The sequence below is a fragment of the Lemur catta genome, chromosome 2 (genome assembly GCF_020740605.2).
Source record: "Lemur catta isolate mLemCat1 chromosome 2, mLemCat1.pri, whole genome shotgun sequence".
NCBI classification, from domain to species: Eukaryota; Metazoa; Chordata; class Mammalia; order Primates; family Lemuridae; genus Lemur; species Lemur catta.
In genome coordinates this window covers 107,262,091-107,279,828 of record NC_059129.1, presented here as the reverse complement: position 1 = coordinate 107,279,828, position 17,738 = coordinate 107,262,091, and the positions used below count along the sequence as shown (strand labels likewise).

At 39.6% G+C, this 17,738-nt stretch overlaps 2 protein-coding genes and 1 pseudogene across 7 annotated transcripts in view; 1 reads left to right on the top strand and 2 right to left on the bottom strand.

Annotated features, from left to right (window-relative positions):
- The first annotated feature begins 4,152 nt into the window (after window positions 1-4,152).
- TSPYL4 (TSPY like 4) lies at window positions 4,153-8,538 on the top strand. Its single transcript, XM_045544222.1, has one exon. The coding sequence runs from the start codon at window positions 4,413-4,415 to the stop codon at window positions 5,787-5,789; it is 1,377 nt and encodes a 458-aa protein (XP_045400178.1). The 5' UTR covers window positions 4,153-4,412; the 3' UTR covers window positions 5,790-8,538.
- Window positions 8,539-8,802: 264 nt separating this feature from the next.
- Window positions 8,803-9,486, bottom strand: LOC123633186 (annotated as a pseudogene).
- Window positions 9,285-17,738, bottom strand: part of NT5DC1 (5'-nucleotidase domain containing 1) — a 118,941-nt gene continuing 110,487 nt past the window's right edge. Inside the window, exons 11-12 of one of the 6 annotated variants that reach the window (XM_045544219.1) lie at window positions 16,752-16,760; window positions 9,285-9,568 (exon numbers count right to left, since the gene is read on the bottom strand). In XM_045544219.1, the coding sequence (XP_045400175.1) occupies window positions 9,545-9,568; window positions 16,752-16,760 (33 nt within the window). In that variant the 3' untranslated portion in view covers window positions 9,285-9,544. Of the gene's footprint in view, window positions 9,569-10,973; window positions 12,625-12,884; window positions 13,263-16,591; window positions 16,761-17,738 lie in introns of those variants that run through there. The other 5 variants (XM_045544214.1, XM_045544218.1, XM_045544216.1 and 2 more) reach the window with 5 other exon arrangements.

Below are 17,738 nucleotides of genomic sequence, written 5' to 3'. Positions count from 1 at the left end.
TACTGCCTCAGCCTCCCAAGTAGCTGGGACTATAGGCATGTGCCCCATGCCTGGCTCACTTTTTCTATATATATGTTTTTAGTTGTCCGTATAATTTCTTTTCTATTTTTAGTAGAGATGGGGTCTTGCTCTTGCTCAGGCTGGTCTCGAACTCCTGAGCTCAAACAATCCGCCCACCTCGGCCTCCCAGAGTGCTAGGATTACAGGCGTGAGCCACCGCGCCCGGCCTGAACTTCTTTTAAACTCCTTATCTCCTGGCAAATGAAAATTACCTCATAAATTTTCATGGCATTTTCTATGAATATTTTTCCACTGGGTCATAAGTTACTGATGTATCTTTTCTGTGTAGTGAGGTTTATTGCCAATTTCCAATAGAACAGGCTGTATTGTGTACAAAAGTGTCCTATATCCTAATGAGCAAAATTGTAAAATATGACTCATAGCTACAATATGTATCGACCCAACTCAGAATGAAAGACTGCCATAATCTTATCATTCATTTTGGTAAATGCTTTTAAAACTTTCATTTAAATTCAAAATTTCACTTAAATCATCAAGTTTAATGAAAACATTCTATGAGATCGTCACTGGACTATACTACAGTAGATGCTAAGGAAGAAGCTGCCATGTAGCTATCATTATCTAACTGGGATGAGGAGACTGACCATGAAATAACCAAGAAAGTAAAAAAGTAGAGGATAGATAAGTACAGTCATTCACTGTATAACAAGATTTTGATCAATGACACACCACATTAGTCCCATAATATTATAATACCATATTTTTACTATACCATTTTTATCTTTAGATATGCTTAGAGACACAATTGCCAATTCATAGAGGGCTGTCCGGAAAGTATCCAGTTGTTGTTAATATAACGAGAACAGTTTGCATGATATCTATGTAACCAAGCAGCCAAGGAGAGTGGACTGGAATGCGCGTGTGTGAACAATGACAACTTCACTGTACTAGTCAGTGGGACCCTAGAGTCTGTTGAGTGAGCATGTGTACTATGTGGCCATCACATTCAAAATGACTGAGTGAGTAGGGCAACAAATCTGCACCAAGTTTTGTGTTAAGCTTGAACATTCCTCTGTGGAAACTATTCGGATGATTCAGAAGGCTTTTGGATGATGAAATGAGTGCAGTGCAAATGAAAACGTGGCACAAATGTTTCAAAGATGGTTGAGAATCTGTTGAAAGTGATCCATGTTCTGGATGGCTGCAACAAGCAGAACACCTGAGAATGTTGAACGTGTACGGGTTAGGTTAAGAGATGCTGGGAGAACTGCCTGAGGTCCCAAGGTACCTACTTTGAAGGGGAATGAGCCATCATTGTCCTATGTAAATGTTTCTTATATCTTGTATCTTCTTCAGTAAATGACTCCATTTTTCATATTACATGGCTGGATACTTTCTGGACAAACCCCATATATGTGTGACCATGAGCAAGTTAACTTCTCTGTGCTTCCTGGGTCCTTGTTTATAAAACTTTGTGTATTTTTTTTTTTTTTTTTGAGACAGAGTCTCGCTGTGTTGCCCAGGCTAGAGTGAGTGCTGTGGCGTCAGCCTAGCTCACAGCAACCTCAAACTCCTGGGCTTAAGCGATCCTACTGCCTCAGCCTCCCCAGTAGCTGGGACTACAGGCATGCGCCACCATGCCCAGCTAATTTTTTTTCTATATATATTTTTTAGTTGGCCAGATAATTTCTTTCTATTTTTAGTAGAGACAGGGTCTCGCTCTTGCTGAGGCTGGTCTCGAACTCCTGACCTCGAGCAATCCACCCGCCTCGGCCTCCCAGAGTGCTAGGATTACAGGCATGAGCCACCACGCCCTGCCTATGTATTTAAATATTTAAAATGCCTAGTACAATCCACCTGAACTTAGGTTCTTTTTTTTTTTTTTTAAGGGACAGAGTCTTCCTTTGTTACCCAGGCTGGTGTGCAGTGGGGTTATCATAGCTCACTGTAGCCCTGAACTCTTGGGCTCAGGCAATCTTCCTGTCTCAGCCTCCCAAGTAGCTAGGACTATAGGCATATGCCACCATGCCCTGCCCATTATTTTTTGTAGAGAAGGGGTCTTGCTATGTTGCCCAGGCTGGTCTCAAACTTCTGTTCTCAAGTGATTTCCTGCCTTGGCCTCCCAAAATACTGGGGTTACAGATGTGAACCACTGCACTCATCCTAAACTGAGTTTTAAAGAACTTTTAAAGGCTTTTATGAGTGAGAAATCATTCAGGTGACAGGAATAATCAAAGCTAGAGACAAGGATGTTTTCAGTAGTGGAGATATAAATCTTTTAAAAATTTTGGTATACATGTAATCCTAGCACTCTGGGAGGCCGAGGCGGGTGGATTGCTCGAGGTCAGGAGTTCGAGACCAGCCTCAGCAAGAGCGAGACCCCGTCTCTACTGAAAAATAGAAAGAAATTATCTGGCCAACTAAAATATATATAGAGAAAAAATTAGCCGGGCATGGTGGCACATGCCTGTAGTCCCAGCTACTGGGGAGGCTGAGGCAGTAGGATCGCTTAAGCCCAGGAGTTTGAGGTTGCTCTAAGCTAGGCTGACGCCACTGCACTCACTCTAGCCCGGGCAACAAAGCAAGACTCTGTCTCAAAAAAAAAAAAAAAAAAAAAAAATTTGGTATACAAAAGAGAAAAAAGTTCAGGTGGAATTTCATAATTGTCTGTAAAGTTTTATAATTGCAAACATTTTTTTGCCTCCTGCGTGGCAAAGGAACTTTCATGCATTTGCTGCTTCTCTTCATCTTGGCTCAGGTTATATATAATCCAAGAGAATTACTCCTTCAACAGTGCAACAATTCTTTAAGAACAGAAACAAAGCAGAGCAGTGTCAAAGAATAACACAAAGTCAAAAAGTCAATTATAGCACACTTGTTTACCAAGAAGATACATCAGGAGATTGATTTCACCCCACAAATGCAAAAAGAGGATTTTTTTAAGAGAAAGAGGAAAAAGGGAGAGAAAAATATTTGCTATCTGTTGAGCGAATCAGGTTTTCATGGGATAACTGATTAGCAGGCAGGCAATCTGGACATACTGTCCTTCAGTGTCCTTGAGACTAGGCATACAAAAAAAACATGTCTGGCAGGCTGCTTCTCTGTATTGTCTGCCACTGTTCTTCCATTAGCATTTCATACTTAATTGAACCAGGCCTACTAGAAGTCTCAGAATACGTGCTGCGCTGTGTTTTTCTAAATCCTTTATCTCTAAATCGTCTGTGCCTTTATTTGAAAGCGATCAATCTCTGGTGCTCAAAATGGAGTTTCTATTACAAGGAGTTATAACCATAATTGTTTATTCTAACATAAATTTAAGATGTTAAGCATTAATATGCAAAATTTAAGTTTCCCTTTGGTCTTTCCTTTTTCTAAGGATGAACACTATTATTCTCACACTCCAAAAAACTAATACATAGTAGTGATATCACTATCAAATGAATTCTATGAGCTAACTCCAATAGACAATAACTAACCTTTATTTTAAACTAAATATCTTAAGAGACAATAGCTTAGGTACCTGCAAATAGCTAATTATTGCTTTTTTCCTGCATTGAATTACCACAGGAACAAATTTTAGCAAATATTTGCTGGCTTCATGCCCACAGGATTTATGAAGCAGGAACTACTTTTAGATTAAGATTATAACCTGGGGAAAAGCAACATATAATGTGCATTTTAGAAATGAAAACCCATTGAGATCATATTGCTTTCAGTAATGTTTAAAAGACAAATTTGTGTACGTGTGCTAAGTCACCTCTTAAGTAAGGAAAAACATTTTCTTTCTCATAATAGTTAGAGGAGGGAATATTGTCCAGTTGCTTCATAGAAATTGGCCAAAGTACATAAACTTTAAAATCTGTAAGGCAAATTGAAATAATCCTTTATTATGTCTTGTTAGTATGAGAGACGTTTCCCTTTCAGCTGCTACTAATTTGTTAAAATTATCACATTTAACACAGTCATACTTCACGGCTCTCTAAAAATCATACTCTGCGCACCTCAGTTCTTTGGTAATAGCTATTAATCCATACCTTAAAGAAGAAAGGCCTGCGAGTTGGTGAATCCACTTTCCTATTTGTGAGAAGCCCTACAGCGAACTGACTCGAATATACAATGACTAACCTTTCTTATCTTTAAATATTTTAAGAGACAATAGCTTAGGTGCCTTGGAAATTCATTGAGAGGCTTAGAAATCCACATTAACACAGTTCTCACAGGTTTGATTCTGGTCTACATCCATTTATGTAAGCCAAATTTCTTTTCCAGGCTGATTAAATTCGCATTTTGTAACAAGACAAAGGATTACGCTTGATTGATAAGCTTAATCACCGGCACAGCAAATTCTCGCGCGATGGTACGATGCTCCCGCACTGACGTCACCGGTTGCCATGGTAGCACCCGCTCGAGTGGAAAAGAGGGGCGGCGCTACAGCATCCCGCAGAGTGCGGCTGCTGCGGAGGACGAGAGACGCTCCTTCTCCCGCTAGGCTGATTTCTCCCAAAATGAGCGGCCTGGATGGGGGCGACAAGCTCCCTCTCGCTAAAACCGACGGTCTCGCTACTCCCGACCATGCCCCAGGAGATCCGGACCTAAACCAGTGCGAGGGGCTGCGCGAGGAAACCGAGGCGACACCCGCGATGGCGACTGCAGGTGGGAGCAGTTTGGAGACCGCTGCGGAGGGAGGTGCACTCGGGGAACCTGTGGACTGTGGCTTCGCATTCTGCATCCGAGTTGCCGGGAGTCGCGGCGGTGCAGCGGCTGCAGCTTGGAAGGCAGATGCTGCGCCTTCCACAAAAAGCCTGGAAGCAGCCTCTGCCTCCGCCTCCGCCTCCGCCCCCGCGGCGGCTGAGAACAGCCAGCAAAATGGCTGTCAGCCTGGAGAGCCCCGCGGCCCTGCTACGCAGAAGGATCTAGAAGCCTGTGGCGCAGAAGGGTTGGGGTCTCAGATGATGCCTGGGAAGAAGGCCAAGGAAGTGACGACGAAAAAGTGCGCCATCTCAGCGGCAGCGGAAAAGGAGGGAGAAGCAGGAGCAGTGATGGAGGAAAAGAAGGTGGCACAGAAGGAAAAAAGGGTGATAGGAGGAGCGAGAGAGATGATGCGGCCCAGGGGCCCAAGAAGCAATACCTGCATGGACTCCCTGGAGGCCATCGATCAAGAGCTGTCAAACGTCAATGCCCAGGCTGACAGGGCCTTCCTTCAGCTGGAGCGCAAGTTTGGCCGGATGCGAAGGCTCCATATGCAGCGCCGAAGTTTCATTATCCAAAATATCCCAGGTTTCTGGGTCACCGCCTTTGGAAACCACCCCCAGCTGTCACCTATGATCAGTGGCCAAGATGAAGACATGATGAGGTACATGATCAATTTGGAGGTGGAGGAGCTTAAACACCCCAGAGCAGGCTGCAAATTCAAGTTCATCTTTCAGAGCAACCCCTACTTCCGAAATGAGGGGCTCGTCAAGGAATATGAGCGCAGATCCTCCGGCCGGGTGGTGTCTCTTTCCACTCCAATCCGCTGGCACCGGGGCCAAGACCCCCAGGCCCAGATCCACAGGAACCGGGAAGGAAACACTATCCCCAGTTTCTTCAACTGGTTCTCAGACCACAGCCTTCTAGAATTCGACAGGATTGCAGAGATTATCAAAGGAGAATTGTGGCCCAATCCCCTACAGTACTACCTGATGGGTGAAGGGCCCCGCGGAGGAATTCAAGGCCCACCAGGGCAGCCAGTGGAGAGCTCCAGGTCCTTCAGATTCCAATCTGGCTAACCTCCCATGTGAGAAGCTTCTGCACGAGTTTCCTTACCACTTCCTCTTCGGCCTATGCGTGGCCAACAGCATGCATCTCCTCTCTTCATACTGTGGATTTTGTCCTTTGGTTCTTCTGAATCTTCAATAATCAGTTGCAAGATTGTTGCTTACATGACTGTGTTCTTCCTCCTCTGTACCTTCATGCTGTTCTGCATCGTATTAACATGTTCCAAGCGCAACGTCTTCTGCTTCTATGACAACTACACGATGCTGTAGATATACTGTACTGTACTGCCTTTCTTTGCATGGCTTGGCCCCTGTTTCTGACCATAGTCTTCTCCCAGGTTTTTAAGTGGTTCTCTACCACAACGAAGCTTGATACATCTTTGCAGATAACTAGCTGGGCTTCATACTTTATGCTGACTGTGCTCCTGATACCCATGTACTTATGTTGAGTTTCACCACTGCAAGAGGAAACTGATATCCCAACCCAACCATCAACCCAAATCGGACGTTCCAGTCTACCACTAACTGGATCCCAGCTGCTTTCCTGGACCTGTGCCATCCGCCTTGCTGGTTATCTGGTAGAACAAGCTGGTGACTGGTGGGTGACTGCTCGTGACAAATGAGGTAATAGAGAAGTGTTCTGTTATCACGTAGGTCTTCCTGTATGTTTGGTTACTCTGCATCATGACCAGCTGCTGGTGAGTATGAAGGCCTATGCTATATAGCCCACTCCTACTTGCTTTCACCTTCTGGTTGAGCTTTGCTCAGGCCACCATTGTCTGCCTCCTCAGGAACTCTCTGTGGAATTAAGCTCCCAGGCAGCACACAGGAAACCCCCGTTCCCCACCAGGTTGGGCATTAGGTGACAATGCCCAAAGCAAGGCTACAACACACAGTCCCTCCCAGCAGTTAGCCCTTCTGACCCCTAATCAACAAACCACTCTTGATCTGGGCAACCCCCCCCCACCGCCTGCATCTACTTGCCAGGGTGGGGGCATTGAGGAAGTAGTATTTCAGGAATGTGGGGCTTATTATGCCTCTTTCTCACTCCCTTCCTCCTTCCTTCACTCCCTCCTTCCCTCCCAAGCCCTTACAGCTCAGAAATAGAAAACAAAACTGGCAAAGCAGGCTTTTTGTTTAATTTGCTCTCTCCTTGATTGTGTCTAGAGAGAGAAATGTATCCTAAAATAGACTCCAGATCTCTTATTTTCCTCATTCCTCTGCCCCACTTCCTTTAGTAAGGTCTGAAAGTTTCAAAGAGAGACCTATAGTTTGTTTAGTTATAGGCATTGTTCTTTTAAGCTAATTTTGACATCCTCAGGCTTTTTTCTTAGTCATTCTACCAAAACCTGTGTGTTTGTTGAGCTTTAGTGTGAGAATATGGGAGGAGGAGAGAAGGGCCTCATAGTGATGGGTTCAGGACAGGCCCTGAGCAGGAGGTGAGCTAAAGCAATCAAAACTTAGCTTTACTCTGCTTTTCTAAACATAGAATTCTTTTTGAGGCCTTGGACTGCTTAGAAATGACCCCTGGGTAGCATTTGGCAGGTCACCCCTGTCCTCTGTACTATTTCATTAGCGCCCAGGTGTCCCATGGGCCTCCACCCTACTGCTTGGCTTTCTTAGCCCTCAGTCCTCAGCTTCTGCATTTCCTTCCCTGTGTCTGTCCTAACAAATGAGCAAGCAGGCTGCAGTCTGCACTGTGGGAGATCCCAAGCCTCCTCCTAGGGGTTAAAGGCATGGGTGGCAACCGTTTGGATTTCCAGGACAAGTTCCAGAGGGTAGGACAAGAGTACTGTCAGGGCCATTTTAGTTGTGTGTGTGTGTGTGTATGATGGTGATGGCCATCCACTCTTACCCTTTCCCCTTCTGTTTTGGGGGCCTTGCCCTAAGCTCCCTGAGGGTTTAGGAGGTCTGGAGAGAAGCCATGGAGAAGGGTGGTCTAGGCTGGGAAACAGTAAAAGTCTAGAAGCAGAAATGAGCCTGCTGTGGATTGGGCTTGGAAAGGCCCACAGCAAACACTGGAACCCTGCAGGATCAGGGGTGGGAGGGGAGGCCTCTGAGGCACTTCCCAGGGTAGAGGTGGGAGAATCAAAGGGGTTGGGGTTTAGTATGCTTGGAGGAGGGTTTTCCTCCAGTTTTTCATAACTCTTTGAATTCACAAGTAGATTTTTGTAAACAAAATTGTAAGTCTGGATGTTTTCTCTCTATTATTCTGGGAGTGACCTTTATATACGTGGAAGATTAATGGTATATGCTCCATACTTCAATGTTTTTAAGTAAAATCCTATTCCTTTCTCCATTTCAGCCTACTGGCAAAATTGATGTTTACAGGCCTGCTTTTTGCTTGCAATTGAGAACGTGTGCAAAAATATCAAATTTGTATCTTGTGCTGTATGAAGACTTAAGTGAATATTCACTAATATATTAGCTTGTTCTGGTCTCTGTTCATATATAGCTCTATTCTTAGAAATATAATTTGAATGATGTCATCTTTGAATAGTCTGAAGGTTTTGTTGCTATGTCATGTGAAAGTAATCTCAAGAAGAAAATATATAACTCTGTTGTCTTACTTGGTATTTCTTGCCCTAGTAATAATGTACTTGACATTTATGTTCCTAACCAGTTGTAAGTACTAGTAGAATTGCTCTGTCAAACTAAATGAAGATCATTAATACTTTTGTCTTCTCTTATGTGCTTGAAGGAAAAATATGTCACTACTGTATTTCTTGTTTTCACCAAAATAAAAATAAATTAAAAGTTCTGTGTTGTCTAGATTAATGATTTCCCAACCTTTAATTAAAGTTATCAAATGATTGCAGTAACCACAGTAACCATCATTCTGAAAGTTAAAAAAAAAAGGTAATAGCCACCAAACCTTCCAAGATTTTTTGCTTGAAAAAAGGGTAAATAAAAGCCATACTGCATACTCATGAACATATACATATGTAGTCTTGATGTTTGCTGCATATAAATGAAATTGTATGTTCCCTGCAGCAAATGCACCAACAGGACTTTAAATATACTCATGGAATTTAGCTGCTAAGAACTGTTGACAATTGCAATTAAATTCAGTTTTTTTAATTAAGCTTGGTGATTGCTTTTAATAGACACTTAGTAATTTATTCCTTCTTATTTATTTATTTATTTATTTATTTATTGAAGACAGGCTTATCTCACTGTGATCATAGCTCACAGCAGTCTTGAACTTTATGTGTAGATGCTTATGCAGCACGTAGGGGGACATCAGGAAAAGCTCCATATGGATTCACGTGCACACATCTGGAGGTACTAGAGCCCTCCATGGCAGATCCAAGAACAGAGAGCTAAGCGAAGAGGCCGTTCCTGTCATTCCAGTTTCAGAAGCTCCATGTTGAAGGTGAGTGGCATGTGGTGGGATGATGCCCAGGTGCCCAGTGGCACCACAGGCATAGTCTGCATATAGTTTGGCTCTCCGCCCCATGCTCATCTGGGCAACCTCTTCTTCCCGGCCTTGGATCACCTCCTGCTTGTCTAGCATAAACTTAAAGGGCGTGTTTCTGTCCCAGGAGGAATCAAATTTCTATCTCCAGGCATCCCAGGGCACTGCACCATGCAGGTCTGGCCACACTTCAGGAAGGTGTACCTGTCTCCTTGGGGAGATGGTCTCCACCTGCCCTCCCATGGAGGCAGTGGATGCTCCCAGGCTCTGCCTCGTCCCTCTGCGCCCCATATGACTTTAATAAAAGTGGTCAAGTGTATTCCAGTCTTGCACTAATCTGGAAGCCAACTCATGATAATCTGTGCTCAAGAGCCTGAGAAGAGGAAAAGGAATGAATGTTACTGCTGTACATTTTAAAAGGCTATTCATGTGATTCTAACATTTTCCAGGTTATTTTATTTTTTTGAGGCAGAGTCTCACTCTGTTGGCTGGGCTAGAGTGCTGTGGCATCAGCCTAGCTCACAGCAACCTCGAACTCCTGGGCTCAAGCAATCCTTCTGCCTCAGCCTCCCAAGCAGCTGGGACTACAGGCATGCGCCACCATGCCCGGCTAATTTTTTCTCTATATTTTTAGTTGTCCAGCTAATTTCCCTCTATTTTTAGTAGAGAGAGGGTCTTGCTCTTGCTGAGGCTGGTCTCAAACTCCTGACCTTGAGCGATCCTCCTGCCTCGGCCTCCCAGAGTGCTAGGATTACAGGTGTGAGCCACCGGGCCTGGCCCTCCAGGTTATTATATAGTTTGATGTTCCATTTTATGCTGGTTTGTTCAATGAAATAATATTTGATTTTCATGTGTGCACATATATATATATAAAGTTAGTTTTGGATATGAATGTTGGTGGGGAAATAATACGTGATTTCAATTTAGAGTTCAGTGAACTCAGAAGTTGATTTTAGATTGCAATTCATGGTTCAACTGAAGTTTCTCCTACCTCAATATTACAAGTAACAAATTCTGACAAAATATTTGACCACTGAGTCATTCAGATCTTTCCGCTGCTGAGATCAACAGTGGCCAGCAAAGAAAATCTCAGTTCCCTTGCATTTTTAGGTATCTTTTAGATGATGTTTGCCTGTGTGCTAATATTAAACAAGTTTTCTGCCCATTTACACAACTTTCATGCTTTCTTACTTCATATACCTTCATTAGAGAATATATAGCTTTTCTTCTATAATATTCTTTTTAATTTTTATGGTACCACTTTTAGATGATTATTTATAAACTTCATATCCAGTTAGAAACACCAGCACTTTTTAGAAACAATGAATAAAAATTTAAAAGACCTAATTATAGTCTAGTGGAAAAACAACATTTATTAGAAGCACTGACTATGCTATAAAGGTAGAAGGAAACTTAAACTCTAACCTTCTCTTATTACAAGATGGAGAAAACTGAAGTCAAATTAGGTGGTAACTTGTTCAGGGTCTTTAGGTAGATACTGGCAAAAAGTAGCACTAGAACCTTCAACTTAAGTGAATTTTTTTCCCACTTCTTGGTGCAATTATTTTCTTACTTGGGGTTCTTATTTTTTGTATTAACAGAAGTTTATAAGCATTTAAAGATGTATCCTTTGGCATTTACAAAATAAAAATGCATAAGGAAAAATAGCTTCATTTTTAAAAGAAATCAAATGTCGATTTAAAGTATACATGAGATAGCATCTTTCATTTAGCTGTAAGCTTGATTGTGTTGCTCATAATATTCCAATTATATTCCAATTCAAGTACATCACTGTATATTTATTGACAGATATCAAACAAAGCTACTGACTTTGAGGAAAAAATTTCAGTAATTTTTTATCTACCCTGAGATACTCACCCACATGGTATATTTGGGATTCATTTGACATTTACAAATTTTAACAAAATATTTTTCTTTTCATTGCACACATCAATATACTAAATTCTCCTCTATAATCCAGGTAAAATAATGATAGGGACCAGTGTGTTTTCTAATACTGTCCTTGATGGAGAGAGTGAACTTAGAGCATAAAGAGTAGCCAGGAACTAATATTGTAAACATTATTTGGCTCTAAATAGCTTGCAACAAATAGCTGCTACTATGACTTATACATAGCACATAGAACACAACAATCCTGGATTATAGTATACTTATAAAACCCCTTAAAGCAGTTTTTTCTTACACTCTTTTTTCATTATCATTTTCCTTCCCCTGAGAAAAATTAAATTTAATGCTAATTAAACTGAATTAATAGCTTTAATAGCTATAAATTAAATTTCTTCCTAATGAGAAAGATTAATACTAAGGAATAAGATTTTTTTGGGTAGGATTATGCTTTTGGAAGGCTATAATCCACTGTATTATCTAAGAGTTTTTTTTTTTTACCACCCCAAGAACCAATTTTTGTCCCCATTCGAAATACATGGCTTAAAATTAATGAAAAAAAATAAAACAGACTTTAATATTATTAGGGGAGAAAAAACTTAATGGGTAACAATGGAGGCTGAGATAGGTGACTTCCAGTATTCACTCTGTTCCATACTGGCTTTGTGATCTCAGAAGAAATCATGTCTCTTTATTTCCTTCTTTTAGAAAAAAACACAGGAATAGAATAAAACCTAATAGCTTGGAAAAATCATTTAATTTCACTGGACTCAGCATTCTTGGCTGTCAATCAAAGGAATTGGTATAAATCAGTTGTTCTCAATTCTGGCTATACTTTCCCAAGGCATATAAAAAATATCAGTGCTCAGCTATAACTATTCAGACCAATTAAACTAATCTCTGGAGGATATGGTGTAACCAGTGGTGAATCAGAATCACCAGTTAAAACACAGATTTTGGGCCTCACTCTCAGAGTTTCTGATTCAGGAGGTTTGGGATGGGGCCCACAAATTTGCATTATAAGTTCTCAGGTAATGCTATGCTATTGGTCTGTGGACCACACTTTGAGAACCACTGGACTAGGCATATGTGTAAATGTGCAAATGTGTGTGTGGGTGCTTGTGTATGTCTCCCCAGCTGAATTCTAATCTCAAAACTAGTGGTATAGAAAATATAAATAAGGTTCTTTTTAGTTCTAGTATACTGAAATTTTAATGAGAGTTGTTAAACATCAAAATGATTTATATTGGAAAGGAGACTTATGGACAAATATCAATTTCTTGGTCAATTTTCATTAAAAATATTTCTATAAAGGAATTTACTAAAGCATTATTTTTTGAGAATTAATATTTCTTTTTACAGTACATTTGCTGCATATGTGGTTCTTCACTTCAATTGTAAAGAATGTTTATTTGGTTGTCAGTGTCTCATCATTTGATAAGACCAATGGAGGGTTTGGATAGTAGCCAGCTATTTTTGAATTGCTTGAAGAGAATCTTGTAAATTTGTAGTCCAGAGGTAATTCTGGGGGAAAAAACCCAAAAAACAATTCGATTATTCCACTGGTCTCTGAATGCCTTTCATAACTATAAACAAACCAAAATTTGATATTCACTGATAATGATACATATTTTAGAGATGCATAATTTTAATATTTCTTTTGCCACCTGGATAAGTCTCTGTGTAGCTATTATTATGTGTACCTATTATTGATATTATAAAGTTGAAAATAATGACCTTATCAAAATGCTTATAAACCAAACCACAATTGTAACATATATGGCTAAAAAATACAAACTTTTATAATAGCTATAACAATGGCTTCTAGGCATTTAAATATGAATGAGATAACCACATCTAATAGGATATCCACAAATATAGAAACATTACATGAATACAAGAACGTTTTGAGAGGCAAAAGGGAAGTATCAGGTTGTTCTCACTTCCTATTCATTCAAAACAAATGAATTTTATTCCTTCTCCCAAGTAACAGAAAAGGTCTATCATTGTTAAGAAATCTGAGTATGGGAGAGCAAAACAGGTCAGATGACTGTTCCATTAAAACAAGAATCCCTGGACTGCGGCTTCTTGAGACTGGGGACTCAGCAAGAGGAAAACAATCTGTCTCTGTCATAGAAAAGTCATTGTTGGGTGCTGACTATCTGGAAGAAAAAAGAAAGGGAGACAAAGAACCAAATTCTTTCTTACCAAAATGTTCTATTAAATTCTGTGCACTAAATACACTATAGTATCAGCCACATTATCCACATTTAGGTAACAATTAAATGAAATCAACCAAAATAAATAAATATTCTTACACAGTAAGTTCAATGTAAAATAGTATGGTGAGAAACAGAATAATTCTTGGGACTTTTTTTTTTAAAAAAGAGATTAGCAGGATAACATTTATACAAAGATTCTATCTTCAACATGTCTAAGGCCATGACCATAACACTATTTTTCTTCCAGCCATTCTTCTTACTTGGAGGTAAATTACACGGTATGAGCCAACTGTAGTGAAGCTGTTACTGAGATAATAGCAAGTTGTGTGTGAGATACAACTTCTGTATGAAAATGTGATCACAGCAATGGCTAACTTAGAGACTAACACTTTGCTTTTTGAGGAAGTATCTTGAACACCAAAACCAACAACTGAATGTGACACAACTCCTCATCCTTTCCCCGCCCACACAAAAAAAGAGCATTTGTTTAGGTGTGTTTGATACTGACAAATCCTACTTAATACTTCCGCAGGAGAAAAGTTGGAGAGAAGACAGAGGCCCTGCCAAGTTCTCTTCAAGAGTGCTGTGAAGAAAGCTTCTGGGATATGAAAATGAAATGTACACTGAGGTTACTGTTGTTAGAGGAGGTTATTTTCCAATTCTTTGGAGAAATACTTAAATTCTGGAATAATGGAGATTCACTTTTCTTTGACCTTCTTACTATTTTACAAGTTTTACCTATGTGTTTTAGAATAATTCAGGGGATGCAATTATCACACACACTCACTAAAAATCTGAATCCTTTTACAAGAAAATAAAAATGAACTATAAAGATTGAAAATGATAGCTTAATTCTGGGCTGACCCTCGCTTAAAGTTACACAGTCCACTTCTTTAACAGGAAAATTATTTGTAAAAGGAAGAATTATATTTAGGTTATCTTTCTTTAATTTTATGTGTGCAAGCATGAAACAAAATGAAAAAATAAATCATTCTTTTGAAACTAGTGAGAATAAGATATCATTTCAAAGAGTAGGCTATACTAACATACGTATTGGATTTGTATACTGGCAGGGAGGAGGAATCATTTAGAAGGTCATACATATCTTAGGGTCATACTCATCATCATCAATCATCCTACCAAAATTCAGATAAATATCTTGCTTCACTTTGTTACATCTATACTGTGAGGGAGAAAATGCAGCCTGGTATTATCATCCCCAATATAAGGAAGAAGAATCTGAAGTTCAAAAACCTTAACTAGACTTCCACTTCTAACTTGGAGGTGAAACAACTAGAAAAGCTGGATAAACTAGAAACATCAGAGTGAAATCACTGGACAGCCGAAGATGTAACCGGGACTTAGGACCCACGATTCCTGGGAAGGAGTAACCTGCAGAAGAGGAGCTGTTGCCACAGCCTTTTCCGTTAGGCACTGGAGTTCTGGCTGGTGGCAGGGGCCACTCACTCCCAGCAGCAGCAAAGCCAGGAGAGCTTCTGGCCGCTTTGCGGGGCTGTAGAGACGAACGTTGAGGGGCTAGGAGTCCGCTGTACAGGAAAGGGCAGAGAACTGCACTCTGCGGGTTTTCTCCTCAAGCCGTTTGCCAAATTCTGAAGGGAACTTGGAAACTAAGAACCCAAGCACAAAGCATACACCTCTACAGAGCACAGTGGATTTTTTTTTTAGCAGTTTCTTGGCATCGTGAAGAACAGGGAGAGATTAAGTTCTGACCTGAGAGGAGGGAGCCCCTGGTGAATACCTTAGACTTTCAGTTATATTTCTGAGCACTGAAAATTTATCATTAGGATGTAATTCTCTCTCATGTTAATGGATTTTTCCCTTAATATCTAGTTTGTTTCATAATAACACAGCCAACTCTTTTTTGGGTTACCAAATAGCAAAATGTGGTACTTGGTACTGCCTCTTTCCCTCTTTTGAGATTTAAACTTTCTGAGTCCTTATGTTTCAGCTATGTCTCTTTTAAACTGCCTTTAGTTGGGTAGTGTTATTTTATTCAGGCTTCTAGTTGGAGTATTTAGTCATCCATATTTAATGTAATTACTTCAGGTTTAAATCTATCATCTTACTAAATGCTTTGCATTTGTCCTGCTGATTCTCAATATATTTTTTTTCCCCCCTTTCTTGTTCTCTTTTGGATTCTTTATTTTACATATTAACTTGATATATATGTACATATATATCACTGCAATTCTTTTGATAGTTATCTTAGAGATTACAACATGCATTTCTGACTTATTAATACCTAACATACTCTTATCCATAATTCAAGGATGTTAGAATACTTCAACTCCAGCTGCCCCACTTTGGCATTTATATGCCACTGTCATGTATTTTAATTCTCTATTTATGTAAATCCCATAGAACTCAATTTTTTATTGTTTCAAACAGTAAGCATTCATTTTAATTTATTCATATACTTATCCTTTTGTACTGTACATTCCTTCTTTATAGTCTTTATGTCTCTACCAAATTTCTCATTCCTTTTTTTTCTGTATTTAACCATTAGTAAACATGGTTATTTCTATTAGTGTGGTCTCATACTTTATCTGCCTGACTATTTTTTCATTATGTGCTGAATCTTATATGAATTGTTTTTAGAAGTGATTTGAGTCCTAGAATGATGTTATCTTCCTCAAATAGAATCTACATTTGTTTCTACCACGTGTGTAGACTGCACTAGCGATCTGGAATCTCCTCAACCACACTTTAGAGATTCAGCTGATTTGAAGCTAAGCTTCAGTCCCTGTGAAAATGAGAACTACTTTCCAATTCATCCTTATTCTAAGGTAAGGCCCTTCAGGGCCTCATCACAGACTGAGGGAGTTCGCTAGGCCCATCCCTTCTTACGCCCTCTCCAGTTCCTATTCCTGCAGGTTCATGAAGTTCTCGAAAGGTCCACTCACCCTCTTTGGTGCCCTCTCTGGCATCAACAAATACCCAGAGGAAAAAGCAGCCACAAAAGCCAGGTTCACCTTCCTGGGCCTCCTCAGCATGGTGCTCTGATAATCCTTCCCTATCCTTGTCCTCTGCCTCCAAGCAGACTTAAAAAAAAAAAATTATCCAGCTTTTGTAGTTGGCTCCAGCAGAAGGGCTGGTCCTAAGGACCTAGGTTGCCATTTCTAGAAGATGTTTCCCCTCAAAATAAATCATGTTGTGGGAAGATTTCTTTCTTTTAAAGACAATAATCCTAGTACTTAAGGTCATCACTATCCAGCAATAGGTAAAGCTTTATAGCATTTTCCCCTTACCTGCAATTGCTTCAATACTTGGAATTGCAATGGTGCTATAAGTACTGATTCTCTTACAAGACCATGTATAAACCAACGAATCTTCTGTATTTTCCAGTCCCGAAACTGAGTCAATAAAAAAAGAGCCCCATTTTTTAGATGAGGTACTTAGAGGCTTTACCTTTGGTCCCTGAAACAAGAGAATAGAACAATGAAAACTGTGATTAACTAATGTTCAGTGTCATAAGTTTTTTCATCCATTAGGTATATCAAAATAGAAAAACTGTGTAGGAATTTACAGATAGGCTTTGGGTACACATTACATTTTTGGAAAAGAAATAATATTTCCTTCTTATTATGAAGTATCTTTTACTTTAAACTGGAACTGGCTTTTTAAATGGTTAATTTGTTATCTAAAAACTACCCTAAGCAGAGCAATCTAGAAAGATAATTTTTTCCTATAATTAAAATAACTCCCTAATTTCATTGTTATTATGTATAAGGATAGTTAAAAAACAACTTGGTCTAATTTTCTTCTTTGGTATTTATTTTTTAGAAGAGAATGAGGACAAAATTATTATTTATTGCTTTCAACGTATATGGAACATGAAGCAAACAAATTGATGCAAGTTTTCGAATTATTATTTTTAAAAAGTCTCTCTCAGTTTTTAGACACCAACTGGGAGTACTGAGAGATAAATACGTCCGCTTGTTCTAGGACTAACCCTTTTCACAGATATACTCTTCATTTAGGGAATTGCCAAAGTGTAATAGTTACACTCAAGGTATGATTCTAAATAAAATAGTATTTGTTTCTCACTGAAAAGCCAAATAGGTGTTCACTAAAACAAAAAATTAAAAATTATTTTCATTATAGTTCAGAGTTGTCAAATCCAATAAAGTGAAGCTTTAGTGAACGATATTGGTCCCAGTCTATGTTTTTCTTAGTTAACTCAGAAATGTATCTTAGACTATTTTATTAGTAAATCAATTTAAAAATCCAGACTCAGTTTATGGCTTTAAGGTGGTAGGTAAATCACCATTGTTTTAATTTGCAATTTATGAATTACTAGTGAGGATGGGCATCTCCTCTCATAGGTAAGCTTTCCTCTTCAGTCAACTGCCTGATACCTTTTGTCCAATTTCCTACTGAATGTTAGATTTCTTA